The sequence below is a fragment of the Monodon monoceros genome, unplaced genomic scaffold (assembly GCF_005190385.1).
Source record: "Monodon monoceros isolate NGI ecotype Baffin Bay Population unplaced genomic scaffold, NGI_Narwhal_1 Super_Scaffold_17, whole genome shotgun sequence".
NCBI lineage: Eukaryota > Metazoa > Chordata > Mammalia > Artiodactyla > Monodontidae > Monodon > Monodon monoceros.
In genome coordinates, this window is record NW_021703773.1 from 11,475,181 (window position 1) to 11,496,740 (window position 21,560).

At 41.6% G+C, this 21,560-nt stretch overlaps 1 protein-coding gene across 1 annotated transcript in view; it reads left to right on the forward strand.

The window, feature by feature from the left end:
• Nucleotides 1–9,949: 9,949 nt before the first annotated feature.
• GSR (glutathione-disulfide reductase) overlaps nt 9,950–21,560 on the forward strand; it is a 45,732-nt gene continuing 34,121 nt past the window's right edge. Inside the window, exon 1 of the mRNA XM_029226399.1 lies at nt 9,950–10,326. Within this exon, the coding sequence (XP_029082232.1) occupies nt 10,030–10,326 (297 nt within the window). The 5' untranslated portion in view covers nt 9,950–10,029. The remainder of the gene's footprint in view (nt 10,327–21,560) is intronic.

Here is a 21,560-nt window from a genome sequence, read left to right on the forward strand (position 1 = left end):
AAACTGAGGCATATTAAAGCTTTTAATATTGGCCTTTGAGATAGCTTTTCCTTTTTTTTTTTTTTTTTCCACACCTTGTGGCTTGCAGGATCTTAGTTCCCCGACCAGGGATTGAACCCAGGCTCTGGCAGTGAAAGCGCCGAGTCCTAGCCACTGGACCACTAGGAAGTTCCCGAGATAGGCTTTTTTACTCAGTATAATCCCCTTGAGATCCATACAAGTTGTTATGTGTATTCGTTTTTATCGCTGGGTAGTATTCCTTGATATGAATGTACCATAGTTTGACTAACCACTCACCTTTGGAGGACATCTTGATTGTTTCCAGGTTTGGCTATTATGAATAAAGCTGCTACAACCATTTGTTTACAAGTTCTTATGTAAACTTAAGTTTTGATCCACAAAAGGATCAAATTGATCCATAAGTAACAACTTCCTGGGAAAACAAAGACCAACACTTTTTAAATTCAGACATTCAATATCACAATGTCAACCATTAAATTAAAAAATTACTAGGCATAACAAGAAGCAGGAGAAGGTGACACATAAGCAGAAGAAAATCAATGGAAACAGACTCAGAAATGACATAGATGATGAATTAGGAGACATAACTTTAAAGTAGGCCAACAAGGAAAAATGGTTACATCAGAGTGGTGAAATTATGGGTGATTTTTAAAAACTTCTAAATATATATATAAAGAAAAGTTTTAAATATTAGCATATTATGTATCTCTAAGTACTATAATGTTGTTTAGCATATTTTAAAATGTCATATATCCTTTTCTAATTTAATGTTAATGTTAGATTGTTCCCAGTTAATTTGTGTAGCCCTAGTTTATTTTCATTTCCACATAATGTTCCAGTATAAGAACATGAATATCTATTTTTCTGATGATGGACATTTATTTCCAAGAAAAGAGAAGTGATAAAGACCAAATTTAGGATACTGATTACCTCTTAGGGGAGGAAGAGAGGAAAGAGGATGGGACAGGGATAGATATCTGGAGCTATGCAGTGTGGTAAGACTTCATCTCTTAAGCTGAAAGGTGTGGATGTTCATTATTCTTTTTTTCCCTTTTTAAAAAATTTAGATATAGTTGATGCACAATATTATATGTTATAGGTATACAACATGGTGATTCACAATTTTTAAAGGTTATACTCCATTTGTAGTTAGTATAAAATTTTGGCTGTATTCCCTGTGTTGTACAATATATCCTTGTAATTTATTTATTTAATACATAACAGTTTGTACTTCTTAATCCCCCACCCCTATCTTGCCCCTCCCCGCTTCTCTCTCCCCACTGGTAACCACTAATTTGTTCTCTGTATCTGTGAGCCTGTGTCCTTTTTGTTATAGTCACTAGTTTTATTTTTAGATTCCACATATAAGTGATATCATACAGTATTTGTCTTTCTCTATCTGACTTATTTCACTTAGCATAATACCCTTCAAGTCCATCTATGTTGCTGCAAATAGCAGAATTTCATTATTTTTTATGACCGAGTAGTAGTATTACATTGTGTGTGTGTGTGTGTGTGTGTGTGTGTGTGTGTATCTCATCTTCTTTATTATCCATTCATCTGTTGATGGATTCTTAGGTGGTTGCTTCTATATCTTGCCAGTTGTAAATAATGCTGCTATGAACCTTGGGGTGCATGTGCATGTATCTTTTTGAATTAGTGTTTTTGGTTTTTTCAGATATATACCCAGGAGTGGAATTGCTGGGTCATATGATAGTTCTGTTTTTAGTTTTTTGAGAAACCTCCATATTTTTTTTCCACAGTGGCTGCACCAATTTTCATTCTCACCAACAATATAAGAGGGTTCCCTTTTCTCCTCATCCTTGCCAACATTTGTTATTTGTGGTCTTTTTGATGGTAGCCATTCTGACAGGTGTGAGGTGATATCTCATTGTGGTTTTAATTTGCATTTCTCTGATGATTAAAGACGTTGAGCATCTTGTCATATGCCTGTTGGACATCTGTGTGTCTTCTTTGGAAAAATGTCTATTCAGGTCTTCTGTCCATTTTTTAATCGATTTTTTTTAAATGTTGAGTTGTCAGAGTTCTTTGTATATTTTGGATATTAACACATTATCAGTCATATCATTAGCAAATATCTTCTCCCATTCAGTAGGTTGTCTTTTCATTTTGTCAGTGTTTCCGTTGCTGTACAAAATCTTTTAAGTCTAATTAGGTCCCATTTGTTTATTTTTGCTTTTGTTTCCCTTGCTTTAGGAGACAGATCCAAAAAAATATTGTTATAATTTATGTCAGGGCGTGTTCTGCATATGTTTTCTTCTAGAATTTTTATGGTTTCCCATCTGTCAGTTAAGTCTTTAAAACATTTTGAGTTTATTTTTGTATATGGTGTGAGAAAGTAGTCTAGCTTGATTCTTTTGCATGTAGATGTCCAGTTTTCCCTACACCATTTATTAAAGAGGCTGTCTTTTCCCCATTGTATATTCTTGCCTCCTTTTTTGTAGACTAATTGACTATGTAAGTATGGGTTCATTTTTGGGCTCTCTGTTCTGTTCCATTGATCCATGGGTCTGTTTTTGTGGCAGTACCATACTGTTTTGATAATTGTAGCTTATTAGTATAGTTTGAAACCAAAGAGTGTGATACCTCCCACTTTGTTTTTCTTTCTTAAGATTGTTTTGGCTGTCCGGGATCTTTTGTGTTTCCATACAAATTTTAGAATTATGTGTTCTAGTTCTGTTAAAAATGCCATTGGTATTTTGATAGGGACTGCATTGAATTTGTAAATTGCCTTGGCTAGTATGGTCATTTTAACAAGATTAATTCTTTCAATCCATGAGCACAATATATCTTTCATTTGGTCTTCAATTTCTTTCATCAATGTCTTATTGTTTTCCAAAATACAGGTGTTTTACCTCCTTAGTTAGATTTATTCCTAGGTATTATATTCTTTATTTTTTTTTTTATTTTTTATTTTTTGCGGTATGCGGGCCTCTCACTGCCGTGACCTCCCCTGCCGAGGAGCACAGGCTCTGGATGCGCAGGCCCAGCGGCCATGGCCCACGGGCCCAGCCGCTCCGCGGCACGTGGGATCCTCCCGGACCAGGGCACGAACCCGCGTCCCCCGCACCGGCAGGCGGACCCCCAACCATTGCGCCACCAGGGAAGCCCTATATTCTTTTTGATGCAACTGTAAATGGGGTTGTTTTCTTAATGTCTCCAACAGTTCATTGTTAGTGTATAGAAACACTTTGTATCCTGCAGCTTTACTGAGCTCATTTATTAGTTCTAATAGATTTTAGGTGGCATATTTAGAATTTTCAAAATATATTATCATCTGCAAACAGTGACAGTTTTACTTCTTTCTTTCCAATTTGGATTGCTTTTACTTCTTCTTGTCTGATTTCTAAATTACTGGTTCACTTTCCTTGCTGGTAATTAGTCTGCTCATATTTTGTAATTCTTACAGATTCAGTTTTGGGAGAGTGCACATTTCTAGGAATCTGTCCATTTCTTCTGGGTTGTCCATTTTATTGGCGTATAATAGGTTGTAGTAACCTCTATGATCCTTTGTATTTCTATGGTGTCAATTGTAACTTCTCCTTTTTCTTTTCTGATTTTATTGATTTGGGCCCTGTCTTCTTATTTCCTTGATGAGTCTGGGTAAAAGTTTATCAATTTTTTTTATCTTTTCAAGAACCAGCTCTTAGTTTCATTGATCTTTTCTAATGTTTTTTAGGTCTCTATTTAATTTATTTCTGCTCTGATCTTTATTATTTCTTTCCTTCTACTAACTTTGGGTTTTGTTTGTTCATATTTTTCTAGTTCCTTTAGGTATTGCTATAAAATTCCCTCTTAGAGCTGATTTTGCTGCAGCCCATAGATTTTGGATCATTGTGTTTCTATTTTCACTTGCCTCTAAGTGTTTTTTAAATTTCCTCTTTGATTTTTTCAGTGACCCATTGCTTGTTTAGTAGCATATTGTTTATCCTCCATGTATTTGTTCTTTTTTGCATTTTTTTTTCTTATAGTTGATTTTTAGTCTTATAGTGTTGTGGTAGGAGAAGATGTTTGATATGATTTCAGTCTTCTTAAATTTATTGAGACTTGTTTAATCTGTTACTTAAGCCAGTGTTTCCCTGTTGATTTTCTGTCTGGATGATCTGTCCAGATATATCTGATAAGGGGTTAATATCCAAAATATACAAAGAACTCCAACAACTCAACATCAAAAATCAAACAACCTGATTTGAAAATGGGCAGAGGATCTGAATAGACATTCTCCAAAGAAGAGATACAGATGGCCAACAGATACATGAAAAGATGCTCAATATCACTAATCATCAGGGTGATGTAAATCAAAACCACAATGAAATATCACCTCATACCTGTCAGAATGGTTATTATCAAAAAGACAACAAATAACAAGTGTTGGCGAGGATGTGGAGAAAAGGGAACCATTGTGAACTGTTGACGGAAATGTAAAGTGGTGAAGCCACTATGGAAAACAGTGTGGCGTTTTCTCAAAGAATTAAAAATAGGACAACCCGGGCTTCCCTGGTGGCGCAGTGGTCGAGAGTCCGCCTGCTGATGCAGGGGACATGGGTTTGTGCCCCAGTCCAGGAAGATCCCACATGCCGTGGAGCAGCTGGGCCTGTGAGCCATGGCCGCTGAGCCTGCACGTCCAGAGCCTGTGCTCCACAATGGGAGAGGCCACAACAGTGAGGCCCGTGTACCGCAAAATAAAATAAAATAAAAAAATAGGACAACCCTATGATCCATCAATTCCACTTCTGCATATTTTTCCAAAGAAAACAAAAACACTAATTTGAAAAGATATATGCACCCCTAAGTTCATTGCAGCCTTATTCACAATAACCAAGATAAGGAAGCAACCTAAGTGCTCATGGACAGATGAATGGATTAAAAATATATATATATAATGGAATATTACCCAGCCATAAAAAAGAATGAAATCTTGCCATTTGCAATAACATGGATGGACCTGGAGGGTACTGTGCTATGTGAAATAAGTCAGGCAGAGAAAGACAAATATTGTATGATTTCACTTTTATGTGGAATCTAAAAAACAAAACAAATGAACAAACGAAACAGAAACAGTCATATACATGGAGAAGAAACGGGTGGCTGCCAGAGTGGGAGGGGATGGGGAGATGAGCGAGATAGGTGAAGGAGATTTAGAGGCATAAACTTCCAGTTACAAAATAAATAAGTCATGGGGATGAAATGTACAGTGTAAAAAAAAAGTAATTACAGAAATCATAATACATATTTAGATCCAGAATAGGTATATTAGTGTTATTTCTAAAGCTTTTTTATGATCTCCCCCACCCATATTCTTTGAAAATACATTGGTAAAAAATTAGAGATCAAAAGGGTGAAAGAGCTAATCAGTGCATGTGTGATTTCTCTCTAGACGTGTCTTCTAAGGTAGTAGCCCATTTTCCAACAAAGCAGACTTGCTGTTTCCCTTGGAAAGATTCCTTCCTCTTATTGTAAAATTTGCTTTTTGTTAATCTCACATTCAGTTATAATTATTGTTGTCTGTCTTTTCAGTGTTTATTCGTTGCCTCAATATTAAACAATGAAACTGCAATTTAGTAATCTTTATTTAATTCCTTTTCTCGTATTATATTTATCCTTCTTATAAATGACTGAAATTATTTTCATATATGCGTCATGAGAAATACATTTCATTGAGCAACCTAGATGTGCAAGCTTCTTTACGTATTACTATTTCCTGTACAGACTTCGCAGATCGTCTGTAAACAATCTATAAAAGTACTTCTATAAAAGTACCATTTCCACCTTCCTTCTAACATAATAGCTCTTGACCTGTAACCTTAAAAGAACACAGAGTCGTAATATCAGTGAGTTACTTATGAGACATGAATACATTTCCTATAAATTACACTTTAGGAAAAAATGCAGAGGGAGGGACTTCCCTGGTGGCTCAGTGGCTAAGAATCCACCTGCCAATGCAGGGGACACGGGTTTGAGTCCTGGTCTGGGAAGATCCCACATGCCATAGAGCAACTAAGCCTGTGCGCCACAACTACTGAGCCTGCGCTCTAGAGCCCGCGAGCCGCAACTACTGAAACCCGCGTGCCTAGACCCTGTGCTCCGCAACAAGAGAAGCCACCGCAATAAGAAGCCCACGCACCGCAACGAAGAGTAGCCCCTGCTCGCCGCAACTAGAGAAAAGCCGGCGTGCAGTAACGAAGACCCAATGCAGCCAAAAAATTTTTAAATAAATAAATGAATAAAATATTAAAGGATCTAGAACAGTGTGTGGCATTTGCATCATGTAAATATTTTTTAAAATGCAGAGGGAGACAGGCTACAATTTTTTTTTTTTTTTTTTGCGGTACGCGGGCCTCTCACCGCTGCGGCCTCTCCCGCTGCAGAGCACAGACTCCGGACGCCCAGGCCCAGCGGCCATGGCCCACGGGCCCAGCCGCTCCACGGCATGTGGGATCCTCCTGGACCGGGGCACGAACCCAGGTCCCCTGCACCGGCAGGCGGACTACCAACCACGGTGCCACCAGGGAAGCCCAGAGGCGACAATTTTTTAAATGAAATAAGTGATGTTCAACATTTTCTCCTTCAAAAAATACCATTAAAAAAAAATCTTGGATCTTGTATTTTCACCATAGGACAATATCTTTGATGGTTTCTTTCCAGTAATGGTTAAGAGAATAGGCTTCAGAGTCAGGCCTCCAGGATTTGAATCCCAGCTCTGCCATTCACCAGCTGTGTAATCTAATACAAGTTATTAAGTCATTTACTCTCTTTGAGCCTTAGTCTATTTACAAAATGGGGGTAATAATAGTATTTATTTCTTGGGTTGAGGAGGAGGTAACAGAAAGCTCTTAGCATCGTGCCTAATAAAGTTCTTAAGGACAGTGCTTAGTTCAATCTATACTAATCGTTGGCTTATTATTTTGACAAATATTTCAGTGTCTTTGTGGAAATCACCTAAATTTGTATAGTGTTCAAAAGAAAAATTTAATGATGGAATTATTAAAATGTGAAATAATCCCTTGGGGCTCTGCTGTCCCTCACAAATCATGCTAGTTTATAATGACGTCATAAGACTGCGCACTTGAATGATAACTTAGTCGATTTTCATTCTCAGCATTTAATATCCTGAAACTACCTCTTATTAACTACATTGACTAAATTTTTACTTTAGCTGATATTTCTTTGCTTGAAGAAGAGAAAGTTTAGATACAGTCTGAAGTCTTCAAGTGTTGGGGATATGGCTACCCGTTCCCCTTCCAACCTAAGTCAGAAGTTCAAAGAGGAAAAACATTTACATGAATGTAAAATATTATCGTCCCAAATAATACCTTATGAACCTTTGGTTTCAACATATTGCATGGGATTATGTATTTAATGAAAATGTTGATGAAAAGTTCTTTCCTCTGTTAAAACTAGCAGAGACGTAGACCTCCTTTCATCTTCTTTATGTTTGCTTTATGGCATCATTGTCCTTCCGTATCTCCTGATTCAAGACTTGTCATCTTTGACTCATACCCTGTCAATTTCACTTCCTTATGTCTGTCCAATCTGTTTCTTCCTGCCTGTTCTCAATACTGCCACCTATTACCTTTGCCTCCTACACTGCCAGTTTCACCATTTCCAATCCATTTCATCTATTTCCAGGGAAAGACGCCCCTGAGAAATCTCCAGAGACTCCTTATTGCCTCTGGAGTAATGTCTAAACACCTTACCCTGGCTACTAGCAAGGCTTTCCAGGACTCCACCCACCTCCCATTATCCCCTTTAAGTTGCCGACAGTTCAGCTGGTCGGCACTGCTCCGCTTACTTCCTCCAGTTACTGCTAGCTCATTTCCTCCACTGTAAGCTATTCTTGTTTGACAAGCCTGTCTCCTTTTTGTCAGCCTTCCTACTTCGCGCGAAGAAACTGACTCTCAGAGGGATTAAGTGACTATGACAGCACCTGTGGGGGGATATGAAACCAAATTTCTCTGACTCAGACTCTTTACTCCTAGATACTTGTGCATATTTCTTAAGAACAAGGATATTCTCTTATTTAGCCACAGTACAATTCTCAAACTCAGGAAACTTAACATTGATGTAGTATCATTATACGTTATACAGGCCATACTCAAATTTCACCAATCATCCTTTATAGGAAGATTTCCCCATGCAGAATCCCATTCAGGATCAAACCTTGCCTTTCATTCTCATAATTCTTCAATCTTCTTTAACCTGGAATAGTTCCTTAGCCTCGTTTTTTTTTTTTAAGTTTTAAAAAATTTATTTATTTATTCTTGGCTGTGTTGGGTCTTCGTTGCTGCTTGCGGGGTTTCTCTAGTTGCCGCGAGCAGGGGCTACTCTTTGTTGTAGTGCGCAGGCTTCTCACTGCGGTGGCTTCTCTTGTTGCGGAGCACTGGCTCTAGGCGTGCAGGCTTCAGTAGTTGTGGCTTGCGGGCTCTAGAGCTCAGGCTCAGTAGTTGTGGCGCACGGGCTTAGCTGCTCCACGGCACATGGGATCTTCCTGGGCCAGGGCTCGAACCCGTGTCCCCTGAATTGGCAGGAGGATTCTTAACCACTGCACCACCAGGGAAGTTGAAGCCTTGTTTTGTTTTCAAGGCATTGACAGCTTTTAAGGAGTACAGGCCAGTTATTTGAAAATTTCCCTCAATGTGGCTTTTTCTGAGTGTTACCTCACGAACAGACTCAGGTTATGGATTTTTAGCAGGAATATTACGTAAGTGAAGTTGTATACTTCTTACTGCATCGTATCACCAGGCACACGATGAGAGCTGCCTCATTCTCAGCAATATTCACCTTTGACCACGTGGATAAGGTGGTGTGTGGCCCACTATAAAGCCACCATTTTCCCCTTTGTGATCAATAAGCAATCTGTGGGGACATAGTCTGACTGTAAACAACCTTTTCCTCATCAAACTTTCACCCAGTGGTTTTAACATTCACTGATGTTTAATGACAGTGATCACTATGATAGTTGTAAAGTGATTTTTCTAACTCTTGTTTAGTCTACATTTATTACATAGCAGCCTAGTGGAAGGGGGATCTTTCCCTTTTTTCCCTCTATTACTTTTTAATCAGGAAAACAAAACAAACAAAAAACCTAAAAAAATAACTGGATACCATTCTAACTGGCGTGCGGTTGGTCCCCCTTCCCCTTCAGCGAGCTGGGCCTAGCTTCTGAGACCCGGACCTTTACTCCTTTGCCTCCAGTGCTCACAGCCTTGTGGGTGATGGGCGTCAGCCACACAAACTGACTGACTTACTATTTTGTTGTGCAATTGGTTGCTCCAGATATTCTAAAATGACACCCCAGTCTCTACAGCTTGGGAGGAAAATGCTTTAGTGTCTCCATCTCTACGCTATCTTTATGCTTCATCTGTGGAACACAAAAACATTTGTTCCAAAGCCTCCCAAATTAAATGTGCTGAAAGCCGGGGTGGGGGGTGCTTAAAATGTAGATTGCTGGGGTCCTGCTACAGAGGGTCCGATTTAGTAGATCTGGGTTAGGGCCCAGGGATCAGGTGGTCTGCGGATCAAACCTTGAGAAACATCACCCTCAAAATGATGGTGGGCAAGTCTCCCTTCCTGGAGAAGTCGGCGCCACTGGCAACTCCCAAAGGGCCCGCTCAGAAAAGGCTGGGGGAACAAAAGGGGGCGTTCATCCTTCCTCGCCCCATCAGCCTTCAGAAACGTACATTCGGCTGATGCCACTCGGGCGCGGGGACCCAGATGTTGGGGTGAAGACGGAAGCGGAGAGTTCCCAGAAGAGAGACCCTCCCTTGGAGCAGGGCGGGCTGGCTCGCGCACAGCGGGACGGAGTGGGGCGACTCCCCCTGCCCCGGTCCGGCCAAGCCGTGTAGCCCCATCGCCAGCCCGCCCCGCACGCCGCCGCGCGCCGGCTGAGTGCTTAGTCACCGTGAGGCTGCGCCGGCCCCCGCGCGCCCTCCTCCTTCCCCGGGCCCGCCCACGGGCCGCACCCCAGCGGCGCGCACTTCCGCGTGCATGGCCCTGCCGGCCCGGACTCTGAGCGCGAGCGAGGGGCTTGGCTGGAGGCAGGCGGCGCGCACCTTCTCCGGCTACGCGCCACCTTGGGCCCGGGCTGCCTGCGCCTTCTCCCGCGCCATGGCGTTTAGGCACGGGCCCCAGTCTTCGTGCCCGCCGCCCGCCGCAGGCGTCGCGGCCTGCTACGACTACCTGGTGATCGGGGGCGGCTCGGGCGGGTTGGCCAGCGCGCGCCGGGCGGCCGAGCTGGGCGCCCGGGCCGCCGTGGTGGAGAGCCACAAGCTGGGCGGCACTTGCGTGAGTACCCGCTCGCTCCCGGCGCTTCTCTTCATGCCTGGGTTCCTGCAGCGCCGCGTCCCGCCGTCCCGCTTTGTCTCAGCCTCTCTCTGCAGGAACAGCCTGTGCCCTTGCCTAGTGCGACCTCCCCCGACTCCCTGAGGATGGGCCCCCAGCTCTGCGCTGTCCGCTTTCCCACGCGGGTCGGAGTTAGGATCCCAGCGGGGTTTGATGAGACAAGTGTAAAGGGGCTTTTCCGCGGACCCCGAAGCTGAGCCTGCGTCTGTTCCAGCGCAGGTATCATAATAACGCTGGCCGGAGATGGTGAAATCTAACATAACTTTCCTGCATCCTCACTCCTCAAGGTGGAAGGGTTCCATGCTCGATCTCATCACCAGATCCATGAAGCATAAAACTGCATCTAGAATAGTTGCAGCTGGTCTGAGCCTCTGTGGGGAGAGGGGAAGGGAGGATGGAGCCCGTGTCACTGAATTAGGATCCCGGTCCTCTCCCTTCAGTTTCAAGGGCAGAATTTACAGCAGCGGTTCTCACTGTTGGCTGCACATTGGAATCACCTGAGGAGTTGAAAAAATTCTGCTGCCTGGGTGCAGCCTCGGCTTTGGGTGATTCTTAATTGCAGCCAAGGTTAAGAATCACCAACTACAGTTGACATTGATGTAGGATTTATCGTTAAATGACTTTACAGACCTTTTGTTTTGTTTTGGAGGGATTTTAAAACTACCTACCCCCAAAAGAGGGTTGTAAATCCTGCGATTCAGGAACTATTACTTTAAAAAATAAGTTTAGTTCCCAAGTTATTGGTGTGGGCTCTTCTGTCACAAGACTTGGGCGAGGTACTTGCTGTTAGTATTAAAATGTTGTATCCGAGTGTAACCTGGGCTTGGGCATGGAGTTCTCGAAGTTCCTTTGAAGAGGGATGCTTAAATTACACTACACTGGGAACTCCTTAAGGGCAGAAATGGGTTCATATGTTTGCAAACTCTCATCGCCTTAACAAAGAGCTTGCTCAATAACCGTATGTGAATGAAACTCAAAATTAACAGCTGTGAAAGGGCTGTCTCCAGTGTCCCGTGCTCACTTTTTAAGTTCAAAACGGAAGCGGGAACGAGGAAAGGAAAAATCCCTGTTAATTATCAACTTGCACCTTGACGCCTTAGTCTAGACAGACTCTTAGGAGAAGTCTGGCTCTGCAGAAAGCAGATGGAGGGGTGCCACTAAGAGGCCCCCCGGGCAACTGGTGACAACACTTGATAACTGCTCATCTTTGTCCCTCTCTACTTTTCTGTTTTCCTCCTTCGCCATGTGTGTCATAATCAGCTTGTGGCAGCCTTCATCGTTGCCTGGTTCCACTGGTACTAATCAAGGAGGGGCTCACGCCATTTTTAGGTTCCTGTTTAGAAACGTGAATGCTTTAAGAGATCAACTACTTCCGAGGGCAAATAAAGGACAGCTTAGGAGTCAACCATTTACTGCTTCCTTATGGAGTGCCTGGCCTTGCTTATCTCATTATGCTGCAACTTTTAATTTTTAGTAAGCATTGATCTCTTGGGGCAAATCCCCTATTTAATATTTTTATTTCATTCCATTTGGGCTCTTCTCAAACTGCCTTTTGGTTTTGAATTCAAGGAAGGATGTAGTATGCCTTAGAATATCAGAGAAGAGAAAACCAACTGATAAGACCTGCTTAGATTTGTCTCAGTATTCTAGTTATCTGGGTTATCCACAGATGCATTAATAAACTTCTTAGTGCAGGGATTTCCAAACAGGTGTTAGGGAAAATTGAGGCATTCTGAAGCACATTTCATTTGTTGCTGTCTTCACTTCTCCTCTAATGTAAGTGCTAAGTGTTTGATTGGGGCTGGTTGAGGTAAAAGGGTAGATACCAACATTTGTAAGACAAAGGTCCCTTCCCTCAAGGAATTTGCGATAAGGTGGGGGGGAAGCAAAATGTAGACAGTCAACCCCAGAGTGAGGGGGTCTATGTTAATTGCTGTTATGGTAGTTGAGAGAAGAGTGTAATTATCACTTCTGCTTGGGCACATTGGATAGTTTTGGGATGGAGATAGTATCTTTGTGAACTTGAACTGGATGAATATCATTTTTTGACAGGGTAGGTCAGGGGCAGAGGCACAGAAGCAAGGTATGTTGTGTAATCAAATTTGACTGGAGGGCTTCCCTGGTGGCACAGTGGTTGAGAGTCCGCCTGCCGATGCAGGGGACGTGGATTCGTGACCCGGTCCGGGAGGATCCCACGTGCCGCGGAGCGGCTGGGCCCGTGAGCCATGGCCGCTGAGCCTGCGCGTCCGGAGCCTGGGCTCCGCAGCGGGAGAGGCCAACAGCGGTGAGAGGCCTGCGTACCGCAAAAAAAAAAAAAAAAAAAAAATTGACTGGAGCAGAGGGCGTCTCCTATAAAGCTGATGGTTAGGTGGTAGTAAAAAGGTAGAGTTTCTGGAAGCACAGTGAACTGTGGAAGGGCTCTGAGCGGGAGAGTGACACAATAAAAGTGGCTTTGTACTGGAGATACTATTGAGAAATGTCCCTTGGGAAAGTCAGAAGTTTCTTTACTGTTGACTCTCCAACCAGGTTTTTTTTTTTCTAAATGTTAATTAATGCATCTTAATTCTAAAGCTTGGTAAAATTTTTAAGTTGCTGTGGATACAAGTTTTTGTTTTTAGCCTTCCTCCATGAAAACTTAGACTCATGGACTGATGGAGTTGGAAGTGATTTTGGAGATCTACTAATCCAGTCTGACTATAGTTGTTTTTTGTTTGTTTGTTTTTTAATAGGAAGCACTTACATAAGCTTGCTGACTTAATTTTTTTTAGAGTAATGACCATTAAAAAAATTCTTCTATCACTATCATTTTTATCAAGAACGATTTTTTGATTAAAAGTAGGAAGCTTATAATTTCAAGTAAGGGATAGCCCTTTATTTATTTAACTCTTTTTTTTGTGGTGGGGGCTGCCACGCAGCTTGCAGGATCTTAGTTCCTCCACCAGGATCAAACCCGTGTCCCCTGCAGTGGAAGCAGAGAGTCCTAACCACTGGACTGCCAGGGAAGTCCTGACTGTCCTTTAAATTGAATACTTTTAGCTTTATAAAAACGGAGCATGGGCCCCATTGCTTTCATTTCATTAAGGATCCAACTTACACAAATGCTTATAGGAATTTAGAAGCATTGTTCCAGCCCTGGACCCTCATTTTTACCAAGGAGCAAATTGAATGTCAATTAAAATGTGGTTGAAAACAAACCAAGTGTAGAATAACCTATGGAATTAGCATAGGTTATTAGCTGTGTTAATTAGCAGCCAAACCATGCCTTCTGTGTAATTGTGTGGAGTAATTTATGATTTGATGAACATTTTTAAGCATTCTTCTCAGCTACAGGCGAGGAACCTTCCTACTTCTGCCTCTTAGGAAACAGTCATTATTTACTTTAAAAGCACTTATCTACTAGGTGGGTCTCCACTTCAGAGCTCCTGATCTAGTAGGTCTGGAGTGGAGCCCCAGCAGGTGTATTTTTAAAGAGCCCCATTCTGATTCTGGTGTACCTGAGCCCAACTCAGCGCCAGGGGTTTCATGGGGAGCAGGAACTGTGTGAAGACTTTAACCCTGTGGAAGCATTAGAATGAATCTGGAGAACCCTGCACAGTTGTGGGCATCAGATGGTAATGAGTTTGGGCCTAGAGTCATTCATTTCCTTGTTTCATAATTTCATTCTTCTGGAGTAAGAGCCTTCCATGGGGGTCTATATGGTGTGACTGTTTGCCTTGATCTCCTGACTCCTCCTCAGTTTTCCTTTTCCGGAATGCTTTTTTTTTTTTCTCTTCTGTGATACAATGGAGTAGGTCCCTTCCGAGCAAACAGGTATTTTCAAGATGAGTGACCTGTGTTGGTGTACCTGAGAGTTCACTTTTCTTTGATGGAGTTTATCACTTTAAACTGTTAAGAAACTCAGGTATGAAATGACTTTGCTCTGTATTGTGTTAGGGGAGGAAAAACTTTCTCTCTTCCCATTTATGTTCAGTAGCTGGGGCCTGCAAATTAAACAGAAAATGGACAGATTATGGGAGAGAAGGTTTATTTCATATGCACACATGAGTGTCACAGAAAAGAAGTGAGAAAAAAAGGAACTCTTAGGCCTGGGAGCTTAATGCCAACTTAACAAAGGGTGACAAATTGTGGAAAAGTGACTAGACAGAGGAAAGGGGGCTTGGGCTTCTAGAGGCGGTAAATTGTGGGAAGGTAAATATATGGGGGGAAACTAATGGAAGATAAGGGTTACTTTAATAAGGTTTTTTTGTGCAGATTCATCTCAGTGCTACCTTTCCATCTCCAGTGATAAGGGTTTTTCTGCTGCTGGTACAGGATAAGGGTGGGAAACACCTTCATAAAGGGAAATTTAAGTTTTGCTTTTAGGTAGAAAGGGGGAGAGCAGAGTTCCTCCTGTGTCTGCTGTTTCTTAATTGTCTTCACCTCAAAATAATTTTTATGTCAAAGGAGCATGTTTTGGGGTGGCATATTCTGATCCCCTCAAGTTCAGAGTGAAATAAGCAATGAGAGCCAGTACTGCTACTAAACTTCTGATGGGTAAACTAGGTCAAGAGGCAGGTGTAGCTCTAATAACATTCCACTCTTTTTTTTTTTTTGGCCACATCGCGTGCAGCGTGTGGGATCTTAGTTCCCCGACCAGGGATCAAACCTGCGCTCCATTCAGTGGAAGCATGGAGTCTTAACCACTGGACTGCCAGGGAAGTCTCCAACATGATTCCACTCTTTTTTTTTTAATTTTTGGCTGTGTTGGGTCTTCGTTGCTGCACGCGGGCTTTCTCTAGTTGTGGTGAGCGGGGGCTACTCTTTGTTGCGGTGCGCAGGCTTCTCATTGCAGTGGCTTCTCTTATTGTGGAGAACGGGCTCTAGGCACGCGGGCTTCAGTAGTTGTGGCACGTGGGCTCAGTAGTTGTGGCGCACGGGCTTAGTTGCTCCGCGGCATGTGGGATCTTCCCGGACCAGGGCTCGAACCCGTGTCCCCTGCCTTGGCAGGCAGATTCGTAACCACTGCACCACCAGGGAAGGCCCAGATTCCACTCTTAAATTACTCTTTATTTTTCTGGATCAGGCAAAAAATTATAATAGTACTAGGTTAGGCATTAAAAAAGGGAAACTGAAAGAAATCATCTGTTTTTCTAGGATTCAATTAAAAATAATCTTTTAGTGCCTACTGCGATTAAGTAATTTCTGAGAGCAGAAAAATACATGAGTTAATTTTCAAGTTCAGTTTTTGGGAGTCTCCAAAAAGGTAAATATAGGCATAACTCCTAGCACTTTGCAGGTTCTGCTTTTTTTTTTTTTTTTTTTTTTTTTTTTTAATTAAGTTTTTGGTAGTCCCAAAAAAGGAAAATAAGGGGAAAACCTCCTACCTTTTTGCAGTTTTTTTTTTTTTTTTTTTTTTTTTTTTTTTTTACAAACTGCAGGTTTGCAGCAACCCTGCGGTGAGCACACCTGTTGGCACCATTTTTCCAACAGTATTTGCTCATTCATGTCTCTTTGTCACATTTTTGTAATTCTTGCAATATTTCAAACTTTTTATTAATTAATTAATTAATTAATTTTGGCTGTGTTGGGTCTTCATTTCTGTGCGAGGGCTTTCTCCAGTTGCGGCAAGCGGGGGCCCCTCTTCATCGCGGTGCGCAGGCCTCTCACTATTGCGGCCTCTTGTGGCAGAGCACAGGCTCCAGACGCACAGGCTCAGTAGTTGTGGCTCACGGGCCCAGTTGCTCCACGCCATGTGGGATCTTCCCAGACCAGAGCTTGAAACCGTGTACCCTGCATTGGCAGGCGGAGCCTTAACCGCTGCGCCACCAGGGAAGTCCCTAAACATAACTTTTATATGCACTGGGAAACCAAAAAAATGGTGTGACTCCTACGATATTCACTTTATTTCGGTGGTCTGGAACTGAATCTGCAATATCTCCAAGGTCTGCTGGTACAATGCTTCTCATGATCAAGTGCAAACCAAGAAGAAATGCACAGATGGCCCAAAGCCAAGGTGAATTAGAGCCTTCTGGGAGCTTTGTCTCTGCTATTCAGGGCGGTTCAGTTCTCTGCCCATGTAGATACGGGAAGAGTCAGGTTGAGGAAAAAGTTATTTCTGACTTACTATTCCCTTTGCCCCAGGCCTGTAGGAGCATGTGTTCCAGTGTTCTTTCTGACTGTACTGATTCTGTGGTAAAGACTGACCCACTTCTTGTGGTATAGGCATACAGTTCTTACTAATAAGGACTGATCACCAGACAAAACCTTTTTTTTTCTAAGTTGCAGTATAATTGACATATAACATTGTATTACTTTGAGGTGTACACATAATAATTCGATATTTGTATATATTGGGAAATGATCACCACCTTAAATGTAGTTAACATCTGCCACCATACATAGTTACGAGTTTTTCTTGTGATGAGAACTTTTAAGATCTACCCTCTTAGCAGCTTCTATGGACAGCTACATGTAAAAGAATGAAATTAGAACACTTCCTAACACCATACACAAAAATAAACTCAAAATGGATTAAAGACCTAAATGTAGGATGAGACACTATAAAACTCTTAGGGGAAAACATAGGAAAAACACTCTGACATAAACCACAGCAAGATCTTTTTTGACCCACTTCCTAGAGTAACGGAAATAAAAACAAAAATAAATAGGACTTAATTAAACTTAAAAGCTTTTGCACAGCAAAGGAAACCATAAACAAGACAACCCTCAAAATGGGAGAAAATATTTGCAAATGAGCCAACAGACAAAGGATTAATCTCCAAAATATACAAACAGCTCATCATCAAAAAAATAAACAATCCAATGAAAAAATGGGTAGAAGACCTAAATAGACATTTCACCAAGGAAGACATACAGATGGCCAAGAGGCGCATGAAAAGATGCTCAACATCACTTATTATTAGAGAAATGCAAATCAGAACTACAATGAGGTATCACCTCACACTATCAGAATGGATACTATCAAAAAATCTAGAAACAATAAATGTTAGAAAGGGTGTGGTGAAAAGGGAACCTTCCTGCACTATTGGTGGGAATGTAAATTGATACAGCCACTATGGAAAACACTACGGAGGTTCCTTAAAAAACTAAAAATAGAACTACCATACGACCCAGCAATCCCGCTACTGGGCATATACCCTGAGAAAACCATAATTCAAACAGAGTCATGTACCACAATGTTCATTGCAGCACTATTTACAATAGCCAGGACATGGAAGCAACCTAAGTGTCCATCAGCAGATGAATGGATAAAGCAGATGTGGTACATATATATAATGGAATACTACTCAGCTGTAAAAAGAAACGAAATTGAGTTATTTGTAGCGAGGTGGATGGATCTAGAGTCTGTCATACAGCGTGAAGTAAGTCAGAAAGAGAAAAACAAATACCGTATTCTAACACATATATATGGAATCTAAAAAAAAAAACGGGTACTGATGAACCTCGTTGCAGAGGAGGAATAAAGATGTAGACATAGAGAATGGACTTGAGGACACGAGGTGAGAGGGGGAAGCTGGGACCAAGTGAGAGTAGCATCGACATATATACACTACCGAATGTAAAATAGTTGGATAGTGGGAAGCATCAGCATAGCACAGGGAGATCGGCTCGGTGCTTTGTGATGACCTAGAGGGGTGGGTAAGGGAGGGTGGGAGGGAGGGTTAAGAGGGAGGGGATATGGGGACATATGTATGCATATGGCTGATTCACTTTGGTGTGCAACAGAAACTAATGCAGTATTGTGAAGCAATTATACTCCAATAAAGATCTATTAAAAAAATAGTGACAAGCCGTGTAAACTGCAAAGTATTGATATAATGATCTTCTTTTAAGTGAACATTTTTGCTTGCACATATTTTTATGAATGTGAATCTTTATTATTAAAATTTAGTGTCTTATTTTTTCATTTAAAAATTTTTATATCATTAAAAAAATTACTTTCCATTTACAGTTATTACAAAATATTGACTCTATTCCCCATGTTGTACAATACATCCTTGAGCCTATCTTACACCCAATAGTTTGTACCTCCCACTTCCCTCCCCCTATGGTCCCCCTCTCTCCCTCCCCACTGGTAACTACTAGTTTGTTCTCTGCACCTATGAGTCTGCTTCTTTTTTGTTGTACTCATTAGTTTGTTGTAATTCTTAGATTCCACATAGAAGTGATGTCATTCAATAAAAAATACATCTATGGAATACAGTGTTATTAACAATAGTCACCGTGCTGTACGTTACATCCCCGTGACTTGTTTTTTGTTTTTTGTTTTTTGGGCGGTACGCGGGCCTCTTACTGTTGAGGCCTCTCCCGTTGCGGAGCACAGGCTCCGGACGCACAGGCTCAGCGGCCATGGCTCACGGGCCCAGCCGCTCCGCGGCATGTGGGATCTTTCCGGACCGGGGCACGAACCCGCGTCCCCTGCATCGGCAGGTGGACTCTCAACCACTGCGCCACCAGGGAAGCCCAAGTTGTTTGTTTTATAACTGGAAGTTTGTACCTAGCAAAAGCCTTCTTGATCATTAATGTCACAGTGAGCTGTGCTGTACACACCAGTTGGAGAGGCCAGCAGGAGGAGCGGGGGCTTTGGAAGAGGCCTGAGAAACAGGCCACTTGGTGGGTTGTTTGTATTCATCTAGGCCGAAAACAACTACTCAGCGACATGTAAATCAGAAACTAACTTGGAGGTGATAGCGTGTACTTTGGTATTATAGTGTCTGTATCCCCAGTAGGCTGAACATGCTTTTCTTCTTCTTTTTTTTTAATGGTAAGAATACTTAACTCGAAATCTACCCTGTTAACAAATTTTGAAGCATACAGTACAGTATCGTTGACTGTAGGTACAACGTTGTACAGCAGATCTCTAGAACTTACTCATCCTGCTTACCTGAGATTTGGGGCCCATTGATTAGTAAATCCCAATTGCCCTCTCCCACTCCCTACCCCCCCAGTCCCTGGCAACCACTGTTCACTGTTTGATCCTATGAATTTGACTATTAGATACCTCATATAAGTGGAATCACGTAATATCTGTCTTTCTGTGACTAGCTTATTTCACTTATATTAGTATGCTGTTCCAAGGTTGAACATGCATTTTTATTTTTTTTAATGTTTTTTGACAGTGTAATGGTTTTATTCATAAAGTTCAATATACTATTTTAAGGCAATGTCGTTTGGTGTTAAAACATCCTTTCTTATATGAAATGAGCATGATAGTAAAGAGTTGTATGTTTTAAAGTAGGTATTAGCAAGTGAAAAGTTGATAGCCTGTGTCAGTCTGGTGATATTTTGTTCATAAATCGAAAAGTCTGAACAAAGATGAGCAGACAAGAGTGGATGTCGTTTATGGGTTTGACTTGGAAGGAAAACGGTGCTGGGGAACTGAGATTATCATTATTGTAATGATTGTCGTGATTTTCATTCCTTTTGTTCCTCATAAACAAGGAGCAGCATTAAGTAAGGACTGTTTTCAGAAATGTTTGGGGATTACAGAACCAAGTTCACCTGAATGTGCTAAACCACATATACTTCATGTAATACAGCAGCTTCAAAAATGTTTTTCATTTTCTTCTCAGTAATACTGGCTCATTGTAAAAAGTTAATATAGAAGTGAAAGTCCCTTCTATTTGAACGTGAATTTTTAAATGGACATTTACTAAAAGGAGATCTCAGTTTAAGGAGCCCTGCCATTAGTTCCTTCAGTATTGACAAGGATCCCTCAAAACCAGAAAAGAATCCTAATTTGTTTCCTGGGTTGAGAGTTTCATAAAATGCGGCACGCCTGTGTTCATAAATGCCAAAGAAAGGAGTGATCAGAAAGGGTAGGGTTAGTTCAAGCAGGCAAATCCAATTATTGAAATTTGTCTTTTGATTTACCTTATTTTTTTTTTGAATTTTATTTTATTTATTTTTTTATACAGCAGGTTCGTATTAGTTACCCATTTTATACATATGAGTGTATATATGTGATTTACCTTACTGATTGTTTAATCTTTTGCATCAGTCTTAGTAATACTGCTTTGCCGTCTGCCTCAGGATCCACTAAATCTGCAGGGCCAGAAAAGGAAAGACTTCCTCTTGATCCCTCAGAGTTGCTGTTTCTTTGCGAAAGGTACCTTGAACAAGTAGCAGCAGAGAATTTTTCTGGTAGAGTGGAATTAAAGGAACTTTACGGAAATTCTAATGACCTTCCGCGTTTGTAAGTGGATTTCAAACAGTCATAATTAGTAACCGTTTATTCATTGGCTGTTACAACATGAGATATTAAATAGGATATGGGATCCCAGATCCTTTTTCTTTTGAGCAGGGGAAGCAAGAGATTTGGGGCCAGATATCACTCAGTGGGTGTCAGGTGGTAGAGAAAACTGACACTCCAGAGCTGTGTCAGAACTGACACTCTTGTAGCTGTGTCTGGGTCTCCCCGGTTGCCCCAGAGTAAGAGTTCATTGAAGTTTGATCCCTGGGACTGGAGATTTCACATTCATCTAAAGTTCTGCTGAAATAAGAATTGAACCAAAATAATTTTAGTTCTAACATTTGAATATTGTATCAGTTCATTTTCTTACTTTAGATTCTGCCTTACACAGAATACTTTCTCCTTCTTTCTTTCTTTGTCCCTTTCTTTCTCCCTTCCTTCCTTTCTTTCTCTCTCTTTCTTTCTTTCTTTCTTTCTTTCTTTCTTTCTTTCTTTCTTTCTCTCTCTTTCTTTCTCTCTCCCTCCCTCTCTCTTCCTCCCTTCCTCTCTCTCCCCTTCCTTGCTCCCTCCCTCTTTCTTTCTCTCTTTTTCAAGGTAGATGCCTTACTGGGCTAACCTTTATCTGAAATTTGAAGGTAAAGACATGGATGTTGAATGTTTAATACGTGCCAGAGTGTGATATTGGATTTATAATAAGAAATATGTATTTGGTCTTTGTACCCATTTCTAGCACAGAGTTCCTGGAACCCTTGGAATTTACTACATGCTGAGGGGTAAGGGTGTCTGGATATTGAACCACACCTGAGTTTGTGTTAATGAGGTGTCTTCTGGAAAGAACATCAAATGGGGGCTGGTTGGTAGAGGAGCCAGCCATGTGATAGAGGGTTGGAACGTCAGCCTTAACCCCCTGCCCTTGGCAAGGCGAGGACAGGGTCTGGAGGTTGACCGTCACCAGTGGCCAATGATTTAGTCAGCCGTGCCTATG